An 18,484-nucleotide genomic window follows, 5' to 3' on the forward strand; every position below is an offset into this window, starting at 1 on the left:
CCAGCTTGCTTATATGGATTTGGCCAAACTCATGGAGGGGAGCCGAGATGGGAAGAAAGAGAAGAAGTGAAAGTGGAAGGTAAGAAATAGAGAGGAAAACGAGGCATTGCCACTAACATTACTCCGAATTACATTTTCGAACCTTGGAAAACTCTTGCCACCCAAGTTTGGAGAACGAGAAATTGTTTTACTATTTTGAAAATCTATAAACAAATTCTTAACTACGGGAATCAATTAAACTTGAAATCTACAGCTGATAAGCTGAGCCAGAATGAAGGAACGTCAACCAAATATACCCTGTCTTTCCAACTTATATTGCCAAAAATGAATTAATACAATCAAGTTTCGGTCAACAGATCGCTCGTTGTTAACATTGACAGCCAAAATTCTGGCCAAATTCTTCCTTATGTGTAGATCTATAAAATTAAGTTTCTGGAGAATAAAACTACATCATATGCATCCGAACCCTTCTCTATATAATCTCTGGTTCAATAATGTTTTTAAACTGAAACCGTGAATAGGTAGATCTTGAGTGCAATTGCCAAAGCTACTTGCAACAAAAATATTGCAACAACGATGAGGAACCACCTTTCACCAGCTGACTCAATGTGCGTTTTGAGATTGAGGGCGACAAAGCTTGCAGACATAAGCCCGGCCACACCTGCAATCACCCATCTGAATATATCCAGGGGCACAATAGACAAACACTGCAATCCAAAAGGATACCCATCAGTCATCACATTGAGTTAACAATTCAGTTTTTCATATACTCAGAGCGACCTTTTATGATAAACGGATTCTTTCTGACTCCGTTAGAACAGGATAAACAAAAGAAGTGGACGAGTTAGTTCACTACTTGATTTAGCTTTCAATTTGCAGTAGATAAAATATGTAGCCACTGATTAAAAGAGCAAGTAGCAAACCACACATTTGACATTTTCAGTTTTCAGTTTTAACCACTACCATGACAAGGCCAATAATTTATCAAGATAACTTGTTCATAATGCAGATATTCGTTATCAATTTATTTTTACACAAGTGTACTTTCAGGTTTAACCAAGGACAACTTACCAACGCAGGAACAAACACAAACAAGGAGTAACCATACAAGCAGAGCAATTGGACAAAGCCCGATGGTGCGGAGAAATACTTTAGCACCAAATAAAGGCCCAGAGGAACGATCATCACATAACCATAGAACAAACCAGCAGACCAGGTCACGAGGCTTATGTCATAATTATATTCTTTGCTTTGTATCTTGTGTGAAAAATATGTAACAAATGTACCAATGGCTGCAGCAATGAATATTAGTGTAGTGCATATCCAAAATGGTCCATACCTGTTCAATATTCAGCAATTAGTAAATGTCACCAGCTGCATTAGAGGAACTGAAATGATTCAAGTGCCAAATCCTCAAAAATTATTTTCCAACTTCCCCTTCATACTTTTCAAAATTGAAATGTTTGCCAAACAGACCCATAATTATTGTTAATTTGCTATTGTACAAAAAGACTGAGAAGTAAGAACTGCATTCAATTCAAATGCATATAGCACTTGAAAATTTTATCTCTATCAAGAAGTAAGTGCGACTATGGTTATGTAAATTTGAATTAATAATGTGACAACTAAGCCCTGACAACAGCAGTACCAACAAATGTAAATGCTCCAAAAGTACTTCCCCAGCTCCCTCTATACACAGACATCTCTACAAGAACAAACATACCCAGTTCTCCATGACAACATCAAGTTCAGTGATTTATATTATAGTGTGAAAGACCTTATATTCTGTGAAAACACGGAGAGTGCATGTAGAAAAGTTCCAGGCATGGAAATTTGACATAATTTTCCCTTGCCTTCACCTGTCTATGTTCCTCCATTTCTACACAGCATTCACATTACTAGATTGATTTTCTTGAATTTTACTGGATGCCGAAAATTTAACAAGGTATTACAAAGCTCAAGTTTACAAACAAAAGCAACATTTATCATCATGCAAGCAATACTGAAGACTGGAGTAGTAACACACACAAAAAATTGGATTATTATCAAACACCTAGGCAATAGGCATAAAGATTCTTAGATAAAAACAACAATAAAACTCACAAATCTGGGCTGTTGGAGATCAACTCTGTGAAATTTCCTTTCCATGGAAAAAGTGATTCTTTAATCCTCTCCAAGACATCAGAAGTATCAACATCAAAATATGGTTGGTAAGCAGCAACACTGAATATCCCAAGCCAACCACTGGATTGAGGGGCATCAGAACCAGCACCTGGTTTGGAGAATGTATCTAATAAGGAACATAAAGAGTTAGTACGTGCAAAGAGCTATTACAACCAAGTTATTACATCCTTGAATACCAGTAATAAAAGAAATATCTGTAAGCTAAACAGAAGCACCAGAAAACCTAATGTTCTATGGGTATGCAATATCATAAACTTGCAAAGAAGAGGTCAACAAGTATTGTGAGTTAGCGCCCTTCAAAAAAAAAAAAAAAGTATTGTGAGTTAGTGAGCAACTTGTCAAAGAGGCAAGTGACTTTTGTCTTTTCTTTGTGTTCCATTCTTTACATTTCAACCAGACTCAGATACTCTACCCTCCCCCCCCCCCCCCCCCCCCACACACACACACTCACACACAATCTATACTATTATTAAAACTCCAAGGCATGGAATGCCATATCGCCACATCGCTCCCTATACAACGATGACATGACGCATCGTCATCTTTGGCATAACATTTCATATAATTTTCTTGATCATGAAAAAATGTTAGTTATAGGTTTCGAACCTATGACTTCTCATTTGTTGATCACATATTTTAACTACTATGCCACAACTTATTTTGTTGTTTCTTTATCATCATCATTACCCCATTGCCTCAAAGAAGCTCCCACAAGAAGCGGGGTAAGGGGGGGTCGGGTGTACGCAACCTTACCCCTACAATTGCAGAGAGGTTGTTTCCAATTTTGTTGTTTCTTATGCGTTCAAAATTATATTAAGTCAATATAATTAGAAAAACGATTTGAATCATTTCTTAATAATCTCACATCACAAATTAGTCGTTACTTTTACGAGTTACTAATCCTTACATGATAAAATTTATTAAAGCATATTCAAAGCAAGTTATATTATAATGTAACAAATTAAATTAGACTCAAAACGAGTTATAATAATCTAATTGATCCATTTTTCTACTATCCGGGGAATCGCCCAGGGCACTAACTAGTTATTCTTAATATGTATTCGCCCTCTTCCAATGGAAATAGAGACAACCATTTATCTTTAAAATATTCATCGTACTTTTTTCATATATTTCTAATGTTTATACTCTTTTGTTTCAAACATAGGAGAGAATTCCTATATCCAAAAAAAGAATCTTTAGGCCATGGTGAGTTAGACGTCAGATACTTTATCTGGTTCAAGTAGTATAGGTTAACTTGGGACATTAAATCATCAAAGTTTGTTTCAGGTCACAACGTGAGAGTTTTATTCCATCATCCAATTTGAAAGTACTTCTCTGAGATTATAATCATAAGTTATGTTATTCAAGGCTATGCACATTTAAATATATTTCTGAAAGTAGTACAAATTTAGGAATTTTGACAAACTCGCATGGCATTTGGTGTTAACTAAATGAATTTAGCATTCTACTCATAGCTTTAGCCTAAAATTAACAATTACTTCAAACTAACTTTAACGAATGCTATGGTGATCGAGAACAATGTACAAAGTTGATTGAGTTTGACCACAAAGTCAATGTTGCAAGGGTTATGTTGGTAAAGTTGTAGATGCCTATGATCCTAGCTATCTCACTACTGCAACAAAATCAAGAAACAGATTACTTATTGCAATAACGGAAGGGCCTTGTGGCAGCGCTTCACTTCTAGATCACCCAGTAGCTCCATGATGTTACTGCCCTTACTGAAACAATGATAAAGAGAAGCGACAATCGGAAGATGATGTAACGCTCCACATCAGCATAATGATGATGATATTATAGATTTTAAATTAATCAATAATTAGCTTGGAGAAGTATGTTTTATGCTACTTTTCTTACCTATGAGTTAATTTAAAAAAAGTTAAAAGAAGGTTAATTTGATAAAGTGCTATTCATTTTAGCCCTTTGCAACTTTTAGCAATATGCTATATGAGAATAATTAACCATGATGTTTACCTTAATTTATGGAATACTAATGGTACAGTTGGTCAGTGACGTATCCAGGGACCCTAGCGTCTAGGTTCTCCTCTCATTTTGAGAAGCTAAACTCAAAGTTCACCAATTCTATTGTTGCTAACCTTGAATTTATTTATTTTCCTTTTTCTCTCTCTTATCAGAAAAGGGAGACAAAAACACAGTGGTAAAAGGGCACATAATCTCTCTAGATTCACTGAATAATCCATACCTCCCCCACCCAACATCTACACACCCATTCACAGGTAAATAAAATGAAAACGGTGTAGAATAATAATTCAAGTTTGAGGAACTGAAGGCTTAGTTCTGTATAGCAGTATAGGCGTATAGCTACAATCACCTAGTAATGTGGCAGAAATGCACATGTGAATTTGGGTGTTAGAACATGAGAACTGATAGAGTCTACAATGAAGAAAAAGTACAGTGGTTTAACCAAGTCCAACACCAACATAAGAGGCACCAATCCATAGGTATGAGGCTTAGAAAAATGAATACACTAAAATAATTTTTAGGTAGACCTAAGATAACCTTGATAAAAGGGATAAAAAATGTGTGTGTGTGTTGGGGGGGGGGGGGGGGGGGGGTGAAACAATTAGGTCCCTGCATCATATTTCAGGCAAAGGGGTAGGTGAAGGAGAACAGTCCACATGAGATAAGGGAATAACATTTTGGTCCATGTAGTGATCCCATCTGCTTGGAATAAGGCTCTAATTATGAAGAATAGTCTTGTAGTACTTGAGGTGAAATGAAGAATCCAAGTAAGATAGTCATTGTAATCCTAGGTTATTGATGAATCAACATAAGAGATGTTAGCTTTGACCTTTAGAAAGAAAAAATGCAGTCAAAGGCCGAAGGTTAACACAAAATGTATATATATGAAATCACAATGCCTTAAATCTTAGATAAAATATCTTCCTAGAAGTTTTTTTCCTTCATGATCTAATATGACATAAAAACACCAACACTGTCAATAGTGACCCATTATCATAGTCACAAATTGTTTTTGTCCAACATTCATACCCCTAAAAGTCTGAAACCATACACAGAGGAACAAAACTATAAATAATATAAACATCAGCACGATGGAGGTCAAATGAAATAATTTTCTTGAAACATGTCATAGCTGGAAATGCATAATTACATAAACCTTACCCCAATGAAACCAAAGCCCTAGAAGGGTAGGAATAGTAGGAAGGTCAAGAATAGAGCGGTTATAATTTAAAGATAAGGGGTCTATGAGATATTGAGCAATAATTAGCTATAAACTCCAAAAGATTTAACAAGGTTATATAAAGATTTGAAAGGCATAAACCATGCGAAATGCTCTAAAACTTTAAATATAATCCAAGTATTCAACGCACCATCGGCATCTCGAGGAGGTCTAGAACCACTGGCCATCTTTCCTGATGTTTCTGATGGAGGAAATGTCTGAAGATTCGATTCTAACGCCCACCATAAGAAATAATAAAAGAAAGTAAACAAGTAAGTAATAAATCAGACATCAAATTAAAATTAGAAATAAGGAGCGTAGATGAAGAAATATACCGGCGAAATTAACTGAAACATGGCCGGATTCTCCAACTGCCTGCAAACAACAGAGAGAGAAAATCAACATAAACCTGAGAAGAAAAGGCGAAATCAAAGGAAGTGATCATTGTAAAGAGACAAGAAATTTTACAGGAACAGATCCAGAGACGTTCTGTTTGTCAATGGTAGTGTAATTGCCGGACATCATCTTTGGTTTTGTGGTTTAAGAGAGAATAGAGGAATGATTTTTCCAGAGCCTTCTAGTTGTAATTGCGATCCAGATGAAAGTGTTCTTTGAGAACTAGGGACTCTCTGTCGGTTACAGCCCTCCCAAGTCAAGGCTAACGGAAAGCAAGCAACAACTTCAGAAACACCCAACAATGCGAACAAATATTACAAAAACAGCAGAGAAATATTAGCAGCTTTTTGAGGCATAAAAGTCATACAAATTTCACCATTTTTAGTTTCATGATTAACAAACTAAAATCCTCTGCCATCTAGTGACCATTACAAACACAACTAGCTATTATAACTTGAATCACGAATACACATCTATGCCTCTCTGATTAAATTGTTTGTTATATAGAAAGCATATACTACATTACTACCTCCATCCGGATAATAGTCATCTTACTAGTACAAATTACATTTTCGTCAAATTACTCGTTCAAATTACATTATTAGGTTTCACGACCAAGAATGAAGGTCCTTTCGCAACTAGCTATCATTACAAATAGTTAAAGCTAGCTGCCATAACCGTGGATCGTCCAAATATATGTGCACAACGGTGATTGAATTGCATATTTGAATGAAAACATATACTACCTCCATCCTGATTTAGTTTGTCACATTACAACATATGTTATTACTTCGTATTATATTATCATAGTGACGATAAATTCGGAACAGAGGTCAAGGAGTAATTTCTTCACCTATATGATGATAATGTAAGAGCATCTGCTTTCCTCCTATTTAATGTTCTTGATTGGAGCTCTAATTTACTGGTTTCACTCAAAATTTAGCGTGAAATGCAGGTTCTATATAGCAGATTAACACAACTAGCTAATTCGATTTCCACAAACATACATTTCGAAATTTCAACCAACACTAAAACATCCATGAATTACAATCACACTTGGCTAACGAATATGAAACAAAATCAGAAGCAAAACTGATTATTAAAAAAATCGGAAAAAAGATGAGAGAGCTTACCAGTTCAAAATTGGAGGAGGGATACAGAAAATTGCCGGAGACCAGACAGCCTGTGATCTGGAGAAAGGGAAAGAGAGAGGTCAGCGAAGAAGTGGAGGTGACGAGAGCAGATCCAGATTTACGGTGGCGGGGAAACGGGGTTGCGTAATGGAGAGAAAATAAGGGAACGAAATTTACCAGTAACGTCGGAGAGGGTGATGAATTGATGGGGGGAGTACGACTACGGAGTAGCGACGAGATCTAGAACCTGACGTGAGATGAACTCTAAAATTGTTACCATAGATAATAGATGGGTCAAAAGTAACTTAGGCTTAGGCCCTGTTTAGTTCACCTTATTTCTTCTGATCTGATCTGATCTGGTCTGGTCTGATTTGAACTTATTTTTTCTGATCTGATCTGATCTGAACTTATTTTTTTTATCTGATCTGATCTGGTCTGATCTGATCTGATCTGATTCTTTATAACTAAGTTTAAACAAAAATCTACATTTATTAATATTAAGCGACTTACGTGTAAAATAAATGTTACACAAATTTATAATATTGTTATTATTTATTTGACTTTGCTCATTATTTAACTGTTCCTTATATTAGATAGACCTAGACATGATCTAGATAGATCGGTTATTATCTAGACATATAAGTTCTGATCTAGAAATGATCTCTACAGATCGGTTCTGGTCTGGACATGATTTGTACAAAAGTTCTGATCTAGACATGATTTGTACAGATCAGCTCTGATATGGACATGATTTGGACATTTCAGTTCTGATCTGGACATGATCTGTACAGTTTGGTTCTGATCTGGACATGATCTGTACAGTTCAGTTCTGATCTGGACATGATCTGTATAGTTCAGTTTTGATATGGACATAATTTGTACAGATCAGTTCTTCTCTAGACATGATCTGTACAGATAAGTTCTTCTCTAGACATGATCTGTACTGATCAGTTCTGATCTGGACATGATCTGTACAGATCAGTTCTGATCTGGTCATGATCTGTACAGACCAGTTCTGATCTGGTCATGATCTGCACAAATCAATTCTGATATGGAGATGATCTTTGCAGATCAATTCTGATATGAACATAATCTGTACAGAGTCGATATCTAGACCAGTTATAATCTACATATATCGATTATAATCTGGACATGATCTGTACAAATCGGTTTTGATCTGAACATATTGGTTCTGTAAGGATCGGTTCTGATGTAGACAAAATCTATGCAGATTTGAACATGATATGGACGTGATCTGTACAGATCAGTTATTATCTGGATATTATTATTGTTATTACTATTTATATCATTTATATCTGTAATGATCAGTTATTATCTGGATATGAACATAATCCTACAAGGGGATCCTCTCGGCCCTTTGCTTTTTTCTCTGGTTCTACATCCATTGGTGTGTCGAATTCGAGACGCATTTGATCTATCTCTTCAGGCATGGTACTTGGACGATGGCACTATTATTGGTGACACTTTGGTGGTTGGGCAGGTCTTGGAGTTGATTTTGGAGGAGGGGCCTCGTTTAGGTCTCCATGTTAATGTTGAGAAGACGGAGGTTTTCTGGCCTTCGGAGGACCCACGCTGTCGTCTAGAGGGTGTCTTTCCTACGGATATTGCTCGTCCTGAGCTTGGTGTTAAGTTGCTTGGTGGCCCAGTCAGTACGGATTCTTCTTTTTGTAAGGAGGTTGTTTCGCAGCGTGTGTCGAAGACTGTTGTGTTGATGGATGCTGTAGCCAAGCTTAATGATCCCCAGTGTGAGTTGTTGCTTCTTCGTGCGTGTACTGGAGTTTCTAAACTCTACTTTGCTATGCGCACTTGTCCGCCTCATCTTTTCGAAGCGGCCCAATTATCTTTTGATGTGGCTCTGCGGGCTTCTTTAGAGCGCATCGTGACTGCTTCGGGACCTGGGTTCGGTGACTGGCAATGGCGCCTTTCCACCTTGCCTTATTCTTATGGGGGATTGGGTGTTTATTCAGCTGGTGATGTTCGGCATTATGCTTTTCTTGCATCTCGTTTGCAGTCTTCTGGTTTGCAGGATTCGCTTCTTCGGCTTTCAGGTGTTGATGGTCCGGGACCGGCCTTTGATGATGCTCTTGGTCTTTTCAATAGGACCGTGGAGACCGACCTTATGCGTAGCCCTAGTGAGATCGCTGCCCCCAGACTCATGAAGAAATTGGCAGACTTATATTTCACGAAGGTTACTGCTGATGCGGAATCCGCCTACTCCTTATCTTCACGTCTTGTTGCCCTATGGAAATCACAGCAGGGGGATCACTCCTCAGCTTGGTTGCGGGCAGTCCCCATCTCGGGGTTAGGCCAGACTATGAACGGTAAGACTTATCGTTCGGTTCTTTGCTATCGGTTGGGTATTCCGTTGTTCTCTTATTCGACGCCGTGTTCTGCTTGCTCTCGGGTTTTCGACGGGGACATTTATGGGGATCATGCCGTGTCTTGTGCTGGGTTTGTGGGTATCAAACATCGACATAATGTTGTTCGTGATACCCTTTTGGATATTTGCTATCGGTCGGGGATCTCTGCCCGCAAGGAGGTTGATGTTGGGCTGACTACTGAGAGTGATGGAGCTCTTCGTCCTGCAGATATATTGCTTTACTCATGGGATGGCGGTCTAGATGTGTGTGTTGACTTGACTGGGTCTTCCCCTATGACGCAATCTGGGTTGTCAGGCTTCGTTCCGGGTCGGGTTGTGGCGGTTGCAGCGCAGCGGAAGCAGGATAAGTATGGGGCACGTTGTAGGGCTTTGGGTTACGGTTTCTTTCCTTTTTCCTTCTCTTCTTTTGGGGAATTAGAGAAAGGGGCTGTTTCTTTGCTGAAGCGGGTCCAGACGTACTCCAGGACTCAAGACATTGGGGCGCGGGCAGCTGCCCACATTTTCAGCAGGATCGGGTTCGCCATAGCTAGAGGAGTGGGGGCCCAGATTGTATCTCGGCTCCCCTCCAACTTCTTGTAGTTCATTTGATCTTTGTAGCTTGTTAAGCTTGTAACGTTTTGGTGTTTTCCCATAATAATATTAATAATAATAATAATAATAATAATAATAATAATAATAATAATAATCTGGTATGATCTAATCTGGTATGATCTGATCTGGTGTGGTCTGGTCTGGTCTGAACTTATTTTGTCTGATTTGATCTGATCTGAACTTATTTTTTCTGATCTGATCTGATCTGGTCTGATCTGATCTAATCTGATTAGATCTGAAATAAGTAATAAGGTCCTGAAATAAGGTGAACTAAACAAGGCCTTAGTTTTGTAGTATGATCTGATTTGACTTGATTTTTCTAGTATTTTTTTGTTACATATGATTTTTTTTCTAATATATCTGATTTTTTTGGTCTGTTAGTCTGAATATTTTATGTCAAATGTTTTTTTCCTTGTTTTTTTTATTTAGTCTAATTTTTTCTTAATTGTTCTAGTGTGGTTTGATTTTTATTTTTTTATAAATAATAACCAATAAGAATAAGGTGAAAATAATACAACTTATGAATGACCTTTAATATTTTGATTAGAGAAGTTCATATCAGATCGAACATATATTTAAATGACTTAAAACTCAAAAGGGTTGTATAAATGGGTTGGATTACTTGAATAGGAGTATTCTATAGGCTCAGTCTGACCCATGTGAAAACAAGTTCCGTATTTGGACAAAAAAATTGCACAAATTTCCAGGTATAGCTCAATAGAGATATCCGCATATCCCTAATGGCTATACCCCCTCTCCCTAATAAAATTCATTAAAAAAACAACATATAATTTTTTGAAAATAAATAAATTTATGCATACTTTGACCCATCTATTATCTAAAGTTGTTACCATAGATAATAGATGGGTCAAAGTATGCATTCAATGCTAAGTCTAATAAATACGGTTCAGTATTAATTATGCAAGTTAATAATTCAGTGAGATCAAGTGAACTGTATGCCTAGCTAGAGGCCGCTTTAGTTCAAGTGGAATTAATAATATTAATCCACAGCTTACTCTTGACTGAACCCGTAGGGTCACACAAATAGTACGTGAACGGATCAAGTATTTAAGTGAATTAAATACTCCATTTATGAATATTCTGAATCGACGGATCTCGGTTCCAGTGGGAGCTGAAATCGTCAAAAGGCAAATTATGAATACTCCGGAAACGATGATATTGCCGGAAATGGAATATGGATCGTAAAGGAAATATAAATATTATCCAAATCGTAGATGTTGCCAGAAACGAAAACATGGTACGTATCGGAAAATATTATTGGAAATGGAAATATTGTCGGAATCTGAAATATTGCCGGAAACGGAAATATTGCTGGAATCGAAAATATTATCGGAATCGGAAATAAATTCCGGAATCGAAAATATTAAATATTTGTTCGAATCGGAAATAAATTCCGGAATCGGAATTATTAAATATTGTTCGAATCGAAAATGAATTCCGGAATCGGAAAACGAATTGGAAGTGCGACGTACGAAATAAACATCGGACGAGCTTGCTAGACGCAAGGCCCAGCACGAAGCCAGGCCCGCGCCTAGCGAAGCCCGCGCAACGAGCAGCGAGCAACAGCAGTCCAGCCAAGCAAGGCAGGCCCAGCCGAGCACGGAGCAAGGCCAGGCCCAGCCAAGCAAGGCAAGGCAGGTTGGCAGCAGCGCCTAAACAATGGGCCGCGTGACTGCCAGCGCTGCTGGGCCGAGGCGTGCACAGCTCGCCCATTCGTGGGCTGCGTGTGTGTGAGTGTGTTTTCGTGCGATGCTACGAATCCTTAAACGCTTAGGATTGTTCGATTAATGGTTTTCCTAAATCCACGAGAGTTAGTTGTTTGATTAAACACTAAAAACAAAGGATTAATTTTAATAGATTCTAATCGAATTAGTAAATTGAATCCTAGTGGAAATCTAAGTCCGATATTTCCTCTCTATAAATAGGTGATACATAATCACAATTTATAACAGATCAATCACAAGTATTCATATAGTGTAAGATTAAACTAACTTAATAATTTGCCAATATAATTAAGTTTCGATTAACATAAAACCTTAGACTATATTCTAGTTAATTGAATCTAAGGCGGATCTGAACGTGCTGTGGACTACCTACTGAGGGACGACACTTGGAGTCCTAAACTTGTTCTTGTTCGGTTCGGGAGCATCTAGGGAAGGCACATGTCACATGTATGTATCCTGAATTATGCTAATTGACTATGTGGCAATTAATTTGGATTCCTGGCTTTATGGTTTTTCCGCATGAAATATATGTTTTATATTTGTCATAGCCTAACAGTGGTATCACGAGCCTCTAATTAATTCCATAATCAATTATAGTTAACATGGTTAAATTTTATAAATTTGCAATGAATTAAAGGGGTGATTAATTTCGTTGATTGTAATTAATTGCAAATTCGTGCGATTATTTAATTATATGTTCGCAGGATTTTCGGCAGTTTAGTCAATAATGGTCGGAATCGTATAATTTTATAGTGAATATCGCATGTAAACGACGTTTTAAAATTTTGACTAAAATCAAAGATTTGATGCCGAACCCAGAATTATATTCCCATATTCGAAGCCTAACTATGACTTTTCGGAGGTTTTAGTTTTTCGAACGCAAAATTTATAATTTTTATGATGTTAAATTAAATATTTACGAATCTTGTATGTAAATCTTGAATCTATGATTGACATACTGTATATGTTTAACAATTTTAAAGCCTAATCTTGTTAATTATACAACCTAATTGTAATTGTAATTAATTTGTTGAAATTCGAATAATTTAGAATTTGATTTGATTTTCATAATTAATTAGCAATTTAATTAGGATCCTATGATTAATAACCACCATAAAATTTGTTAAAATTGAAAAGTTTTAAAATTTTATGACCTAGATTTGAATCCATGAAAATAAGTATAATCGGAAATTAATTTGAATAATAAATTTTCGATTTTTCGCCTAAATTTATGAAATTAATATGAGTTATTAATTTGTCAATAAATTTAAATAATAAAAGTTTTATTTTTTATGAAATTCGTTCACGAATCTTGCACGCACGAAGCAATGGAAGCTAAGTGTTACCTTAAGGGGTGTTGTATAGTGCGGGCATGCGACGACGAGCAATGGAGCTCGTCGCCCATGCGGTACGATGCAACGAGCAAGGCATGGCACATGCGCGCGGGGGCAGACCTGCTGTGCGCTGTGTGCTATGTGCACGTGGGCGATAGGCGAGAGCAAGGCAGCGACGAGCTACGAGGCCGCGCTGAAGGAAATAATGCCCTTGGTCCAAGTATGCATTCAATACTAAGTCTAATAAATGCGATTCAGTATTAAATAATTATGCAAGTTAATAATTCAGTGAGATCAAGTGAACTGTATGGCTAGCTAGAGGCCGCTTCAGTTTAAGTGGAATTAATAATATTAATCCACAGCTTACTCTTGACTGAACCCGTAGGGTCACACAAATAGTACGTGAACGAATCAAGTATTTAAGTGAATTAAATACTCCATTTATGGATATTCGGAATCGACAGATCTCGGTTCCAGTGGGAGCTGAAATCGTCAAAAGGCATATTATGAATACTCCGGAAACGATGATATTGCCGGAAACGGAAATATGGATCGTATCGGAAATATAAATATTATCCAAGTCGTAGATGTTGCCGGAAACGGAAACATGGTACGTATCGGAAAATATTATCGGAAATGGAAATATTGCCGGAATCGGAAATATTGTCGGAAACGGAAATATTGCCGGAATCGGAAATATTATCGGAATCGGAAATAAATTCCGAAATCGGAAATATTAAATATTTGTTCGAAACGGAAATATTAAATATTGTTCGAATCGGAAATGAATTCCGGAATCGGAAAATAAATCGGAAGCGCGACGTACGAAATAAACATCGGACGAGCTTGCTAGACGCAACGCCCAACACGAAGATAGGCCCGCGCCTAGGGAAGCCCGCGCAAGCGAGCAACAACAGCAGCGCAGCCCGCCTAGCAAGGCAAGCCCAGCCAAGCACAAGGCAAGGCCAGGCCCAGCCGAGCAAGGCAAGGCCAACAGCAGTAGCGCCCATGATGTGGGCCGCGTGACTGCCTGCTGGGCCGAGCCACGCGCACACAGCACGCCCTTCGTGGGATGTGCGTGTGTGTTGTGTTCGTGCAAGCCTCGAATCCTTAGTTGCTTAGGATTTGTCCGGTTAGATTTTTTTCCTAAAACTACTAGAGTTAGTTGTTTAACTAAGCACTAAAAACAAAGGTTTAATTTAAGTCTAATTCTAATTGATTTAGATAAATTGAATCCTAGTAGGTTTCTAGTTCCGATAATCCTACCCTATAAATAGGTGATGAATGATCACAATTTATATAACATATTCATAAGTATTCATATAATTTTAAGATTAAACTAAGCTTAATAATTTGCCAAATAATTAAGTACGAATAACATAAAACCTTAGGCTAAATTCTAGTTAATTGAATCTAAGGCGGATCCGAACGTGCTGTGGACTATCTACGGAGGGACGACACTTGGAGTCCTAAACTTGTTCTTGTTCGGTTCGGGAGCAGCTAGGGAAGGCACGCGTCACATGTATGTATCCTAGATTATGCTAATTGACTATGTGACAATTAATTTGGATTCCTGGCTTTATGGTTTTTCCGCATGAAATATATGTTTTATATTTGTCATAACCTAACAGTGGTATCACGAGTCTCTAATTAATTCCATAATCAATTATAGTTATCATGGTTAAATTTTATAAATTTGCAATGAATTAAATGGGTGTTTAATGTCGTTGATTGTAATTAATTGCAAATTCGTGCGATTATTTAATTATATGTTCGCAGGATTTTCGGCAGTTTAGTCAATAATGGTCGGAATCGTACAATTTTATAGTTAATTTCGCATGTAAACGACGTTTTAAAATTTTGACTAAAATCAAAGATTTGATGCCGAACCCAGAATTATATTCCCATATTCGAAGCCTAACTATGACTTTTCGGAGGTTTTAGTTTTTCGAACGCAAAATTTATAATTTTTATGATGTTAAATTAAATATTTACGAATCTTGTATGTAAATCTTGAATCTATGATTGACATACTGTATATGTTTAACAATTTTAAAGCCTAATCTTGTTAATTATACAACCTAATTGTAATTGTAATTAATTTGTTGAAATTCGAATAATTTAGAATTTGATTTGATTTTCATAATTAATTAGCAATTTAATTAGGATCCTATGATTAAAAACTACCATAAAACTTGTTAAAATTGAAAAGTTTTAAAATTTTATGACCTAGATTTGAATCCATGAAAATAAATAAAATCGGAAATTAATTTGAATAATAAATTTTCGATTTTTCGCCTAAATTTATGAAATTAATATGAGTTATTAATTTGTCAATAAATTTTAAATAATAAAAGTTTTAAATTTTATGAAATTCGTTCACGAATCTTGCACGCACGAAGCAATGGAAGCTAAGTGTTACCCTTAAGGGGTGTTGTATAGTGCGGGCATGCGACGACGAGCAAGGGAGCTCGTCGCCCATGCGGTACGATGCAACGAGCATGGCATGGCACATGAGCGCGGGGGCAGACCTGCTGTGCGCTGTGTGCTATGGGCACGTGGGCGATAGGCGAGAGCAAGGCAGCGACGAGCTACGAGGCCGCGCTGAAGGAAATAATGCCCTTGGTCCAAGTATGCATTCAATGTTAAGTCTAATAAATGCGGTTCAGTATTAATTAATTATGCAAGTTAATAATTCAGTGAGATCAAGTAAACTGAATGCCTAGCTAGAGGCCGCTTCAGTTCAAGTGGAATTAATAATATTAATCCACAGCTTACTCTTGACTGAACCCGTAGGGTCACACAAATAGTACGTGAATGGGTCAAGTATTTAAGTGAATTAAATACTCCATTTATGGATATTCGGAATCGACAGATCTCGGTTCCAGTGGGAGCTGAAATCGTCAAAAGGTAAATTATGAATACTCCGGAAACGATGATATTGTCGGAAACGGAAATATGGATCGTATCAGAAGTATAAATATTATCCAAGTCGTAGATGTTTGCCGGAAACGGAAACATGGTACGTATTGGAAAATATTAACGAAAATGGAAATATTACCGGAATCAGAAATATTGCCGGAAACGGAAATATTGCCGGAATCGGAAATATTATCGGGATCGGAAATAAATTCCGAAATCGGAAATATTAAATATTTGTTCGAAACAGAAATATTAAATATTGTTCGAATCGGAAATGAATTCCGGAATCGGAAAATAAATCGTAAGCGCTGATATGTGCGTTTTATATAGTGTTTTACCCCCGTCCCTTAGTACTTTTATGGGTCAAATGAGCTCTTAGGAGCAGTTTTTAGTACTAATATGTGTTATTGAGTGTGTCTTGAGTTTCAGGTCTTTTTAGACCCGTTTCATAGTGATTTAGGCCACTACACGAGCCCGAGGAAGTTCGGGACCTCTATCGTCGACTTTCGGGAGCCTTAGATGCTTATGGTTGAGCCCCGAGAGTTAGACTCGGTGATATGGGCGAAGGATATTGAAGATTGCAAATCGCCCTGTGAGCTGAGGGCGAAACGCGACCATCGGGCGGAAAGCCTAAGAATTGGAACCATCCATACGCGCCCGATCGGACGCAGTTCGCCCGGTCCGGATCGGGCGCCCATCAGAAGGCAGATATCAACTTTTCGCAAACCGCCCGATTGGGCGGAATTTGGCCCGATCGGGCCCGATTTGAGCACAAAGTGAGTATTGAAAAAGGAGTTCGTCTTATCATGTTTGTTGTTGAAAATGAGATGAAAATGAAAAGACATGAAAGAACAAAACGAATGTGAAGGTTTCTAAAAAGAAAGAAAAAAGAGAGATTGAAAAAGATAAGAAAGAGAAAAATCTATTACTCTCATAAAAAGTTCAAAGTATTGTTTCAATCAAGTTTTGCAAATTTATATCCTTATGAGTGATTGGTTACAATTGTGAAAAAAGGCAAGAAAGTATGGTGTTGGCTATTTGTTGTTTTATCATGTGTTGAGTGGGAGAGTTATGGTCATTATTTTGGTTGATCATGGTTGTATTTAGGATTTATGCTCCCCAAAGCCAAGGCTTTTAACTCACATTTTATCCAAATTTACCACGCCCTTACCTAAGCCTAACATTACAAGCTTTGAAGACCTTCCAACCTTTGTCCATAGAGTCGTACTTATGTGAAAATAGTTGTTTATCAATGCAAGTTATGACATGACGCATTTCGAGTCGACTACTAGGTTGAGTGTATGTTTTTCTAGACACACGAGTGTTGTGAGTTTGTGAGGGCATTGTTCACTTATATGTTGGGAGGAGAGCGAACGGGTACATATTTTATCCGCCACATAAATGAGTGACGAGTGTGTGAGCACTAGTCTTGAATTCCATTGTGCATTTGTTGTTCGCTTTGTGTGACGATTGTTAAGGTGGATTAGTGGTTGAATGGATTTGATTAGTTGACATTGATGCATGCTCGTTGGATTTTGCCTTGAATTATGTTTTTCATTTTGAAATATGTTAGGGGTGAAGTTGGTCTTGTATCGATGATTTCCTTGCTTAGGGACAAGCAAGGATCTAGCTTGGGGGAGTTTGATATGTGCGTTTTATATAGTGTTTTACCCCCGTCCCTTAGTACTTTTATGCGTCAAATGAGCTCTTAGGAGCTGTTTTTAGTACTAATATGTGTTATTGAGTGTGCCTTGAGTTTTAGGTTTGATTATGAGAAATTGGTCTTTTTAGACCCGTTTCATAGTGATTTAGGCCACTACACGAGCCCGAGGAAGTTCGGGACCTCTATCGTCGACTTTCGGGAGCCTTAGATGCTTATGGTTGAGCCCCGAGAGTTAGACTCGGTGATATGGGCGGAGGATATTGAAGATTGCAAATCGCCCTGTGAGCTGAGGGTGAAACGCGACCATCGGGCGGAAAGCCAAAGAATTGGAACCATCCATACGCACCCGATCGGGCGCAGTTCGCCCAGTCCGGATCGGGCGCCCATCAGAAGGCTGATATCAACTTTTCGCAAACCGCCCGATCGGGCGGAATTTGGCCCGATCGGGCCCGATTTGAGCACAAAGTGAGTATTGAAAAAGGAGTTCGTCTTATCATGTTTGTTGTTGAAAATCAGATGAAAATGAAAAGAGATTCAGAGATGGGTGACCAAGCACCACCACCACCACCCCCACTTGTGCCAAGGCTTACAGACTATTCTAAACCAAGTCTGTCTATGCTTCCCAAGGCAATCATGCCTTCTATTGCGGTCGAGAATTTCAAGATCGAACCCCAGCTGATAAACATGATCAAGAGACACCAATTCGGTAGGGAAAAGGGTGAAGATCCTAATATCCATATTCAGTCTTTCATTCAGTATTGTGCCACCATTTTCATTGAGTGGGAAGGCAAAGCTATGGATTAACAGTCTCAACCGCGCAGCTATGAAAATCACCGATTGGAATTCCTTGGCCCTCGCGTTCTATGTTAAATATTTCCTACATGAGAAGACAGCT

At 37.8% G+C, this 18,484-nt stretch overlaps 1 protein-coding gene across 4 annotated transcripts; it reads right to left on the reverse strand.

Annotated features, from left to right (window-relative positions):
• Window positions 1-282: 282 nt before the first annotated feature.
• On the reverse strand, window positions 283-7,211 carry LOC110785815 (uncharacterized). 4 transcript variants are annotated; one of them, XM_021990328.2, is made up of 8 exons: window positions 7,111-7,211; window positions 6,934-6,990; window positions 5,873-6,083; window positions 5,740-5,779; window positions 5,556-5,636; window positions 2,104-2,290; window positions 1,072-1,339; window positions 283-707 (listed from the first exon to the last, which is right to left on the reverse strand). In XM_021990328.2, exons 3-8 carry the CDS (start codon window positions 5,927-5,929, stop codon window positions 501-503), a joined length of 840 nt encoding a protein of 279 aa, XP_021846020.1. In that variant the 5' UTR covers window positions 5,930-6,083; window positions 6,934-6,990; window positions 7,111-7,211; the 3' UTR covers window positions 283-500. The 4 variants fall into 4 exon arrangements, with proteins under 4 accessions (XP_021846020.1, XP_021846021.1, XP_056687264.1 ...); XM_021990329.2 differs by having other exon boundaries at window positions 5,873-6,062; window positions 7,111-7,210; XM_056831286.1 differs by lacking the exon at window positions 7,111-7,211 and having other exon boundaries at window positions 5,873-6,062; window positions 6,934-7,104.
• Window positions 7,212-18,484: the final 11,273 nt, after the last annotated feature.

The sequence above is a fragment of the Spinacia oleracea genome, chromosome 6 (assembly GCF_020520425.1).
Source record: "Spinacia oleracea cultivar Varoflay chromosome 6, BTI_SOV_V1, whole genome shotgun sequence".
Lineage (NCBI taxonomy): Eukaryota > Viridiplantae > Streptophyta > Magnoliopsida > Caryophyllales > Amaranthaceae > Spinacia > Spinacia oleracea.

Bases quoted from the DNA above. Each gene is read 5' to 3' on its own strand.
- LOC110785815 (XM_021990328.2), bottom strand. From the start codon at position 5,929: ATGATGTCCGGCAATTACACTACCATTGACAAACAGAACGTCTCTGGA. The intron at 5,780-5,872 runs GTAAAATTTCTT...TGTTGTTTGCAG, and splicing joins ACGTCTCTGGATCTGTTCCT to GCAGTTGGAGAATCCGGCCA. The intron at 708-1,071 runs GTAAGTTGTCCT...TTTGGATTGCAG, and splicing joins TTGTGTTTGTTCCTGCGTTG to TGTTTGTCTATTGTGCCCCT.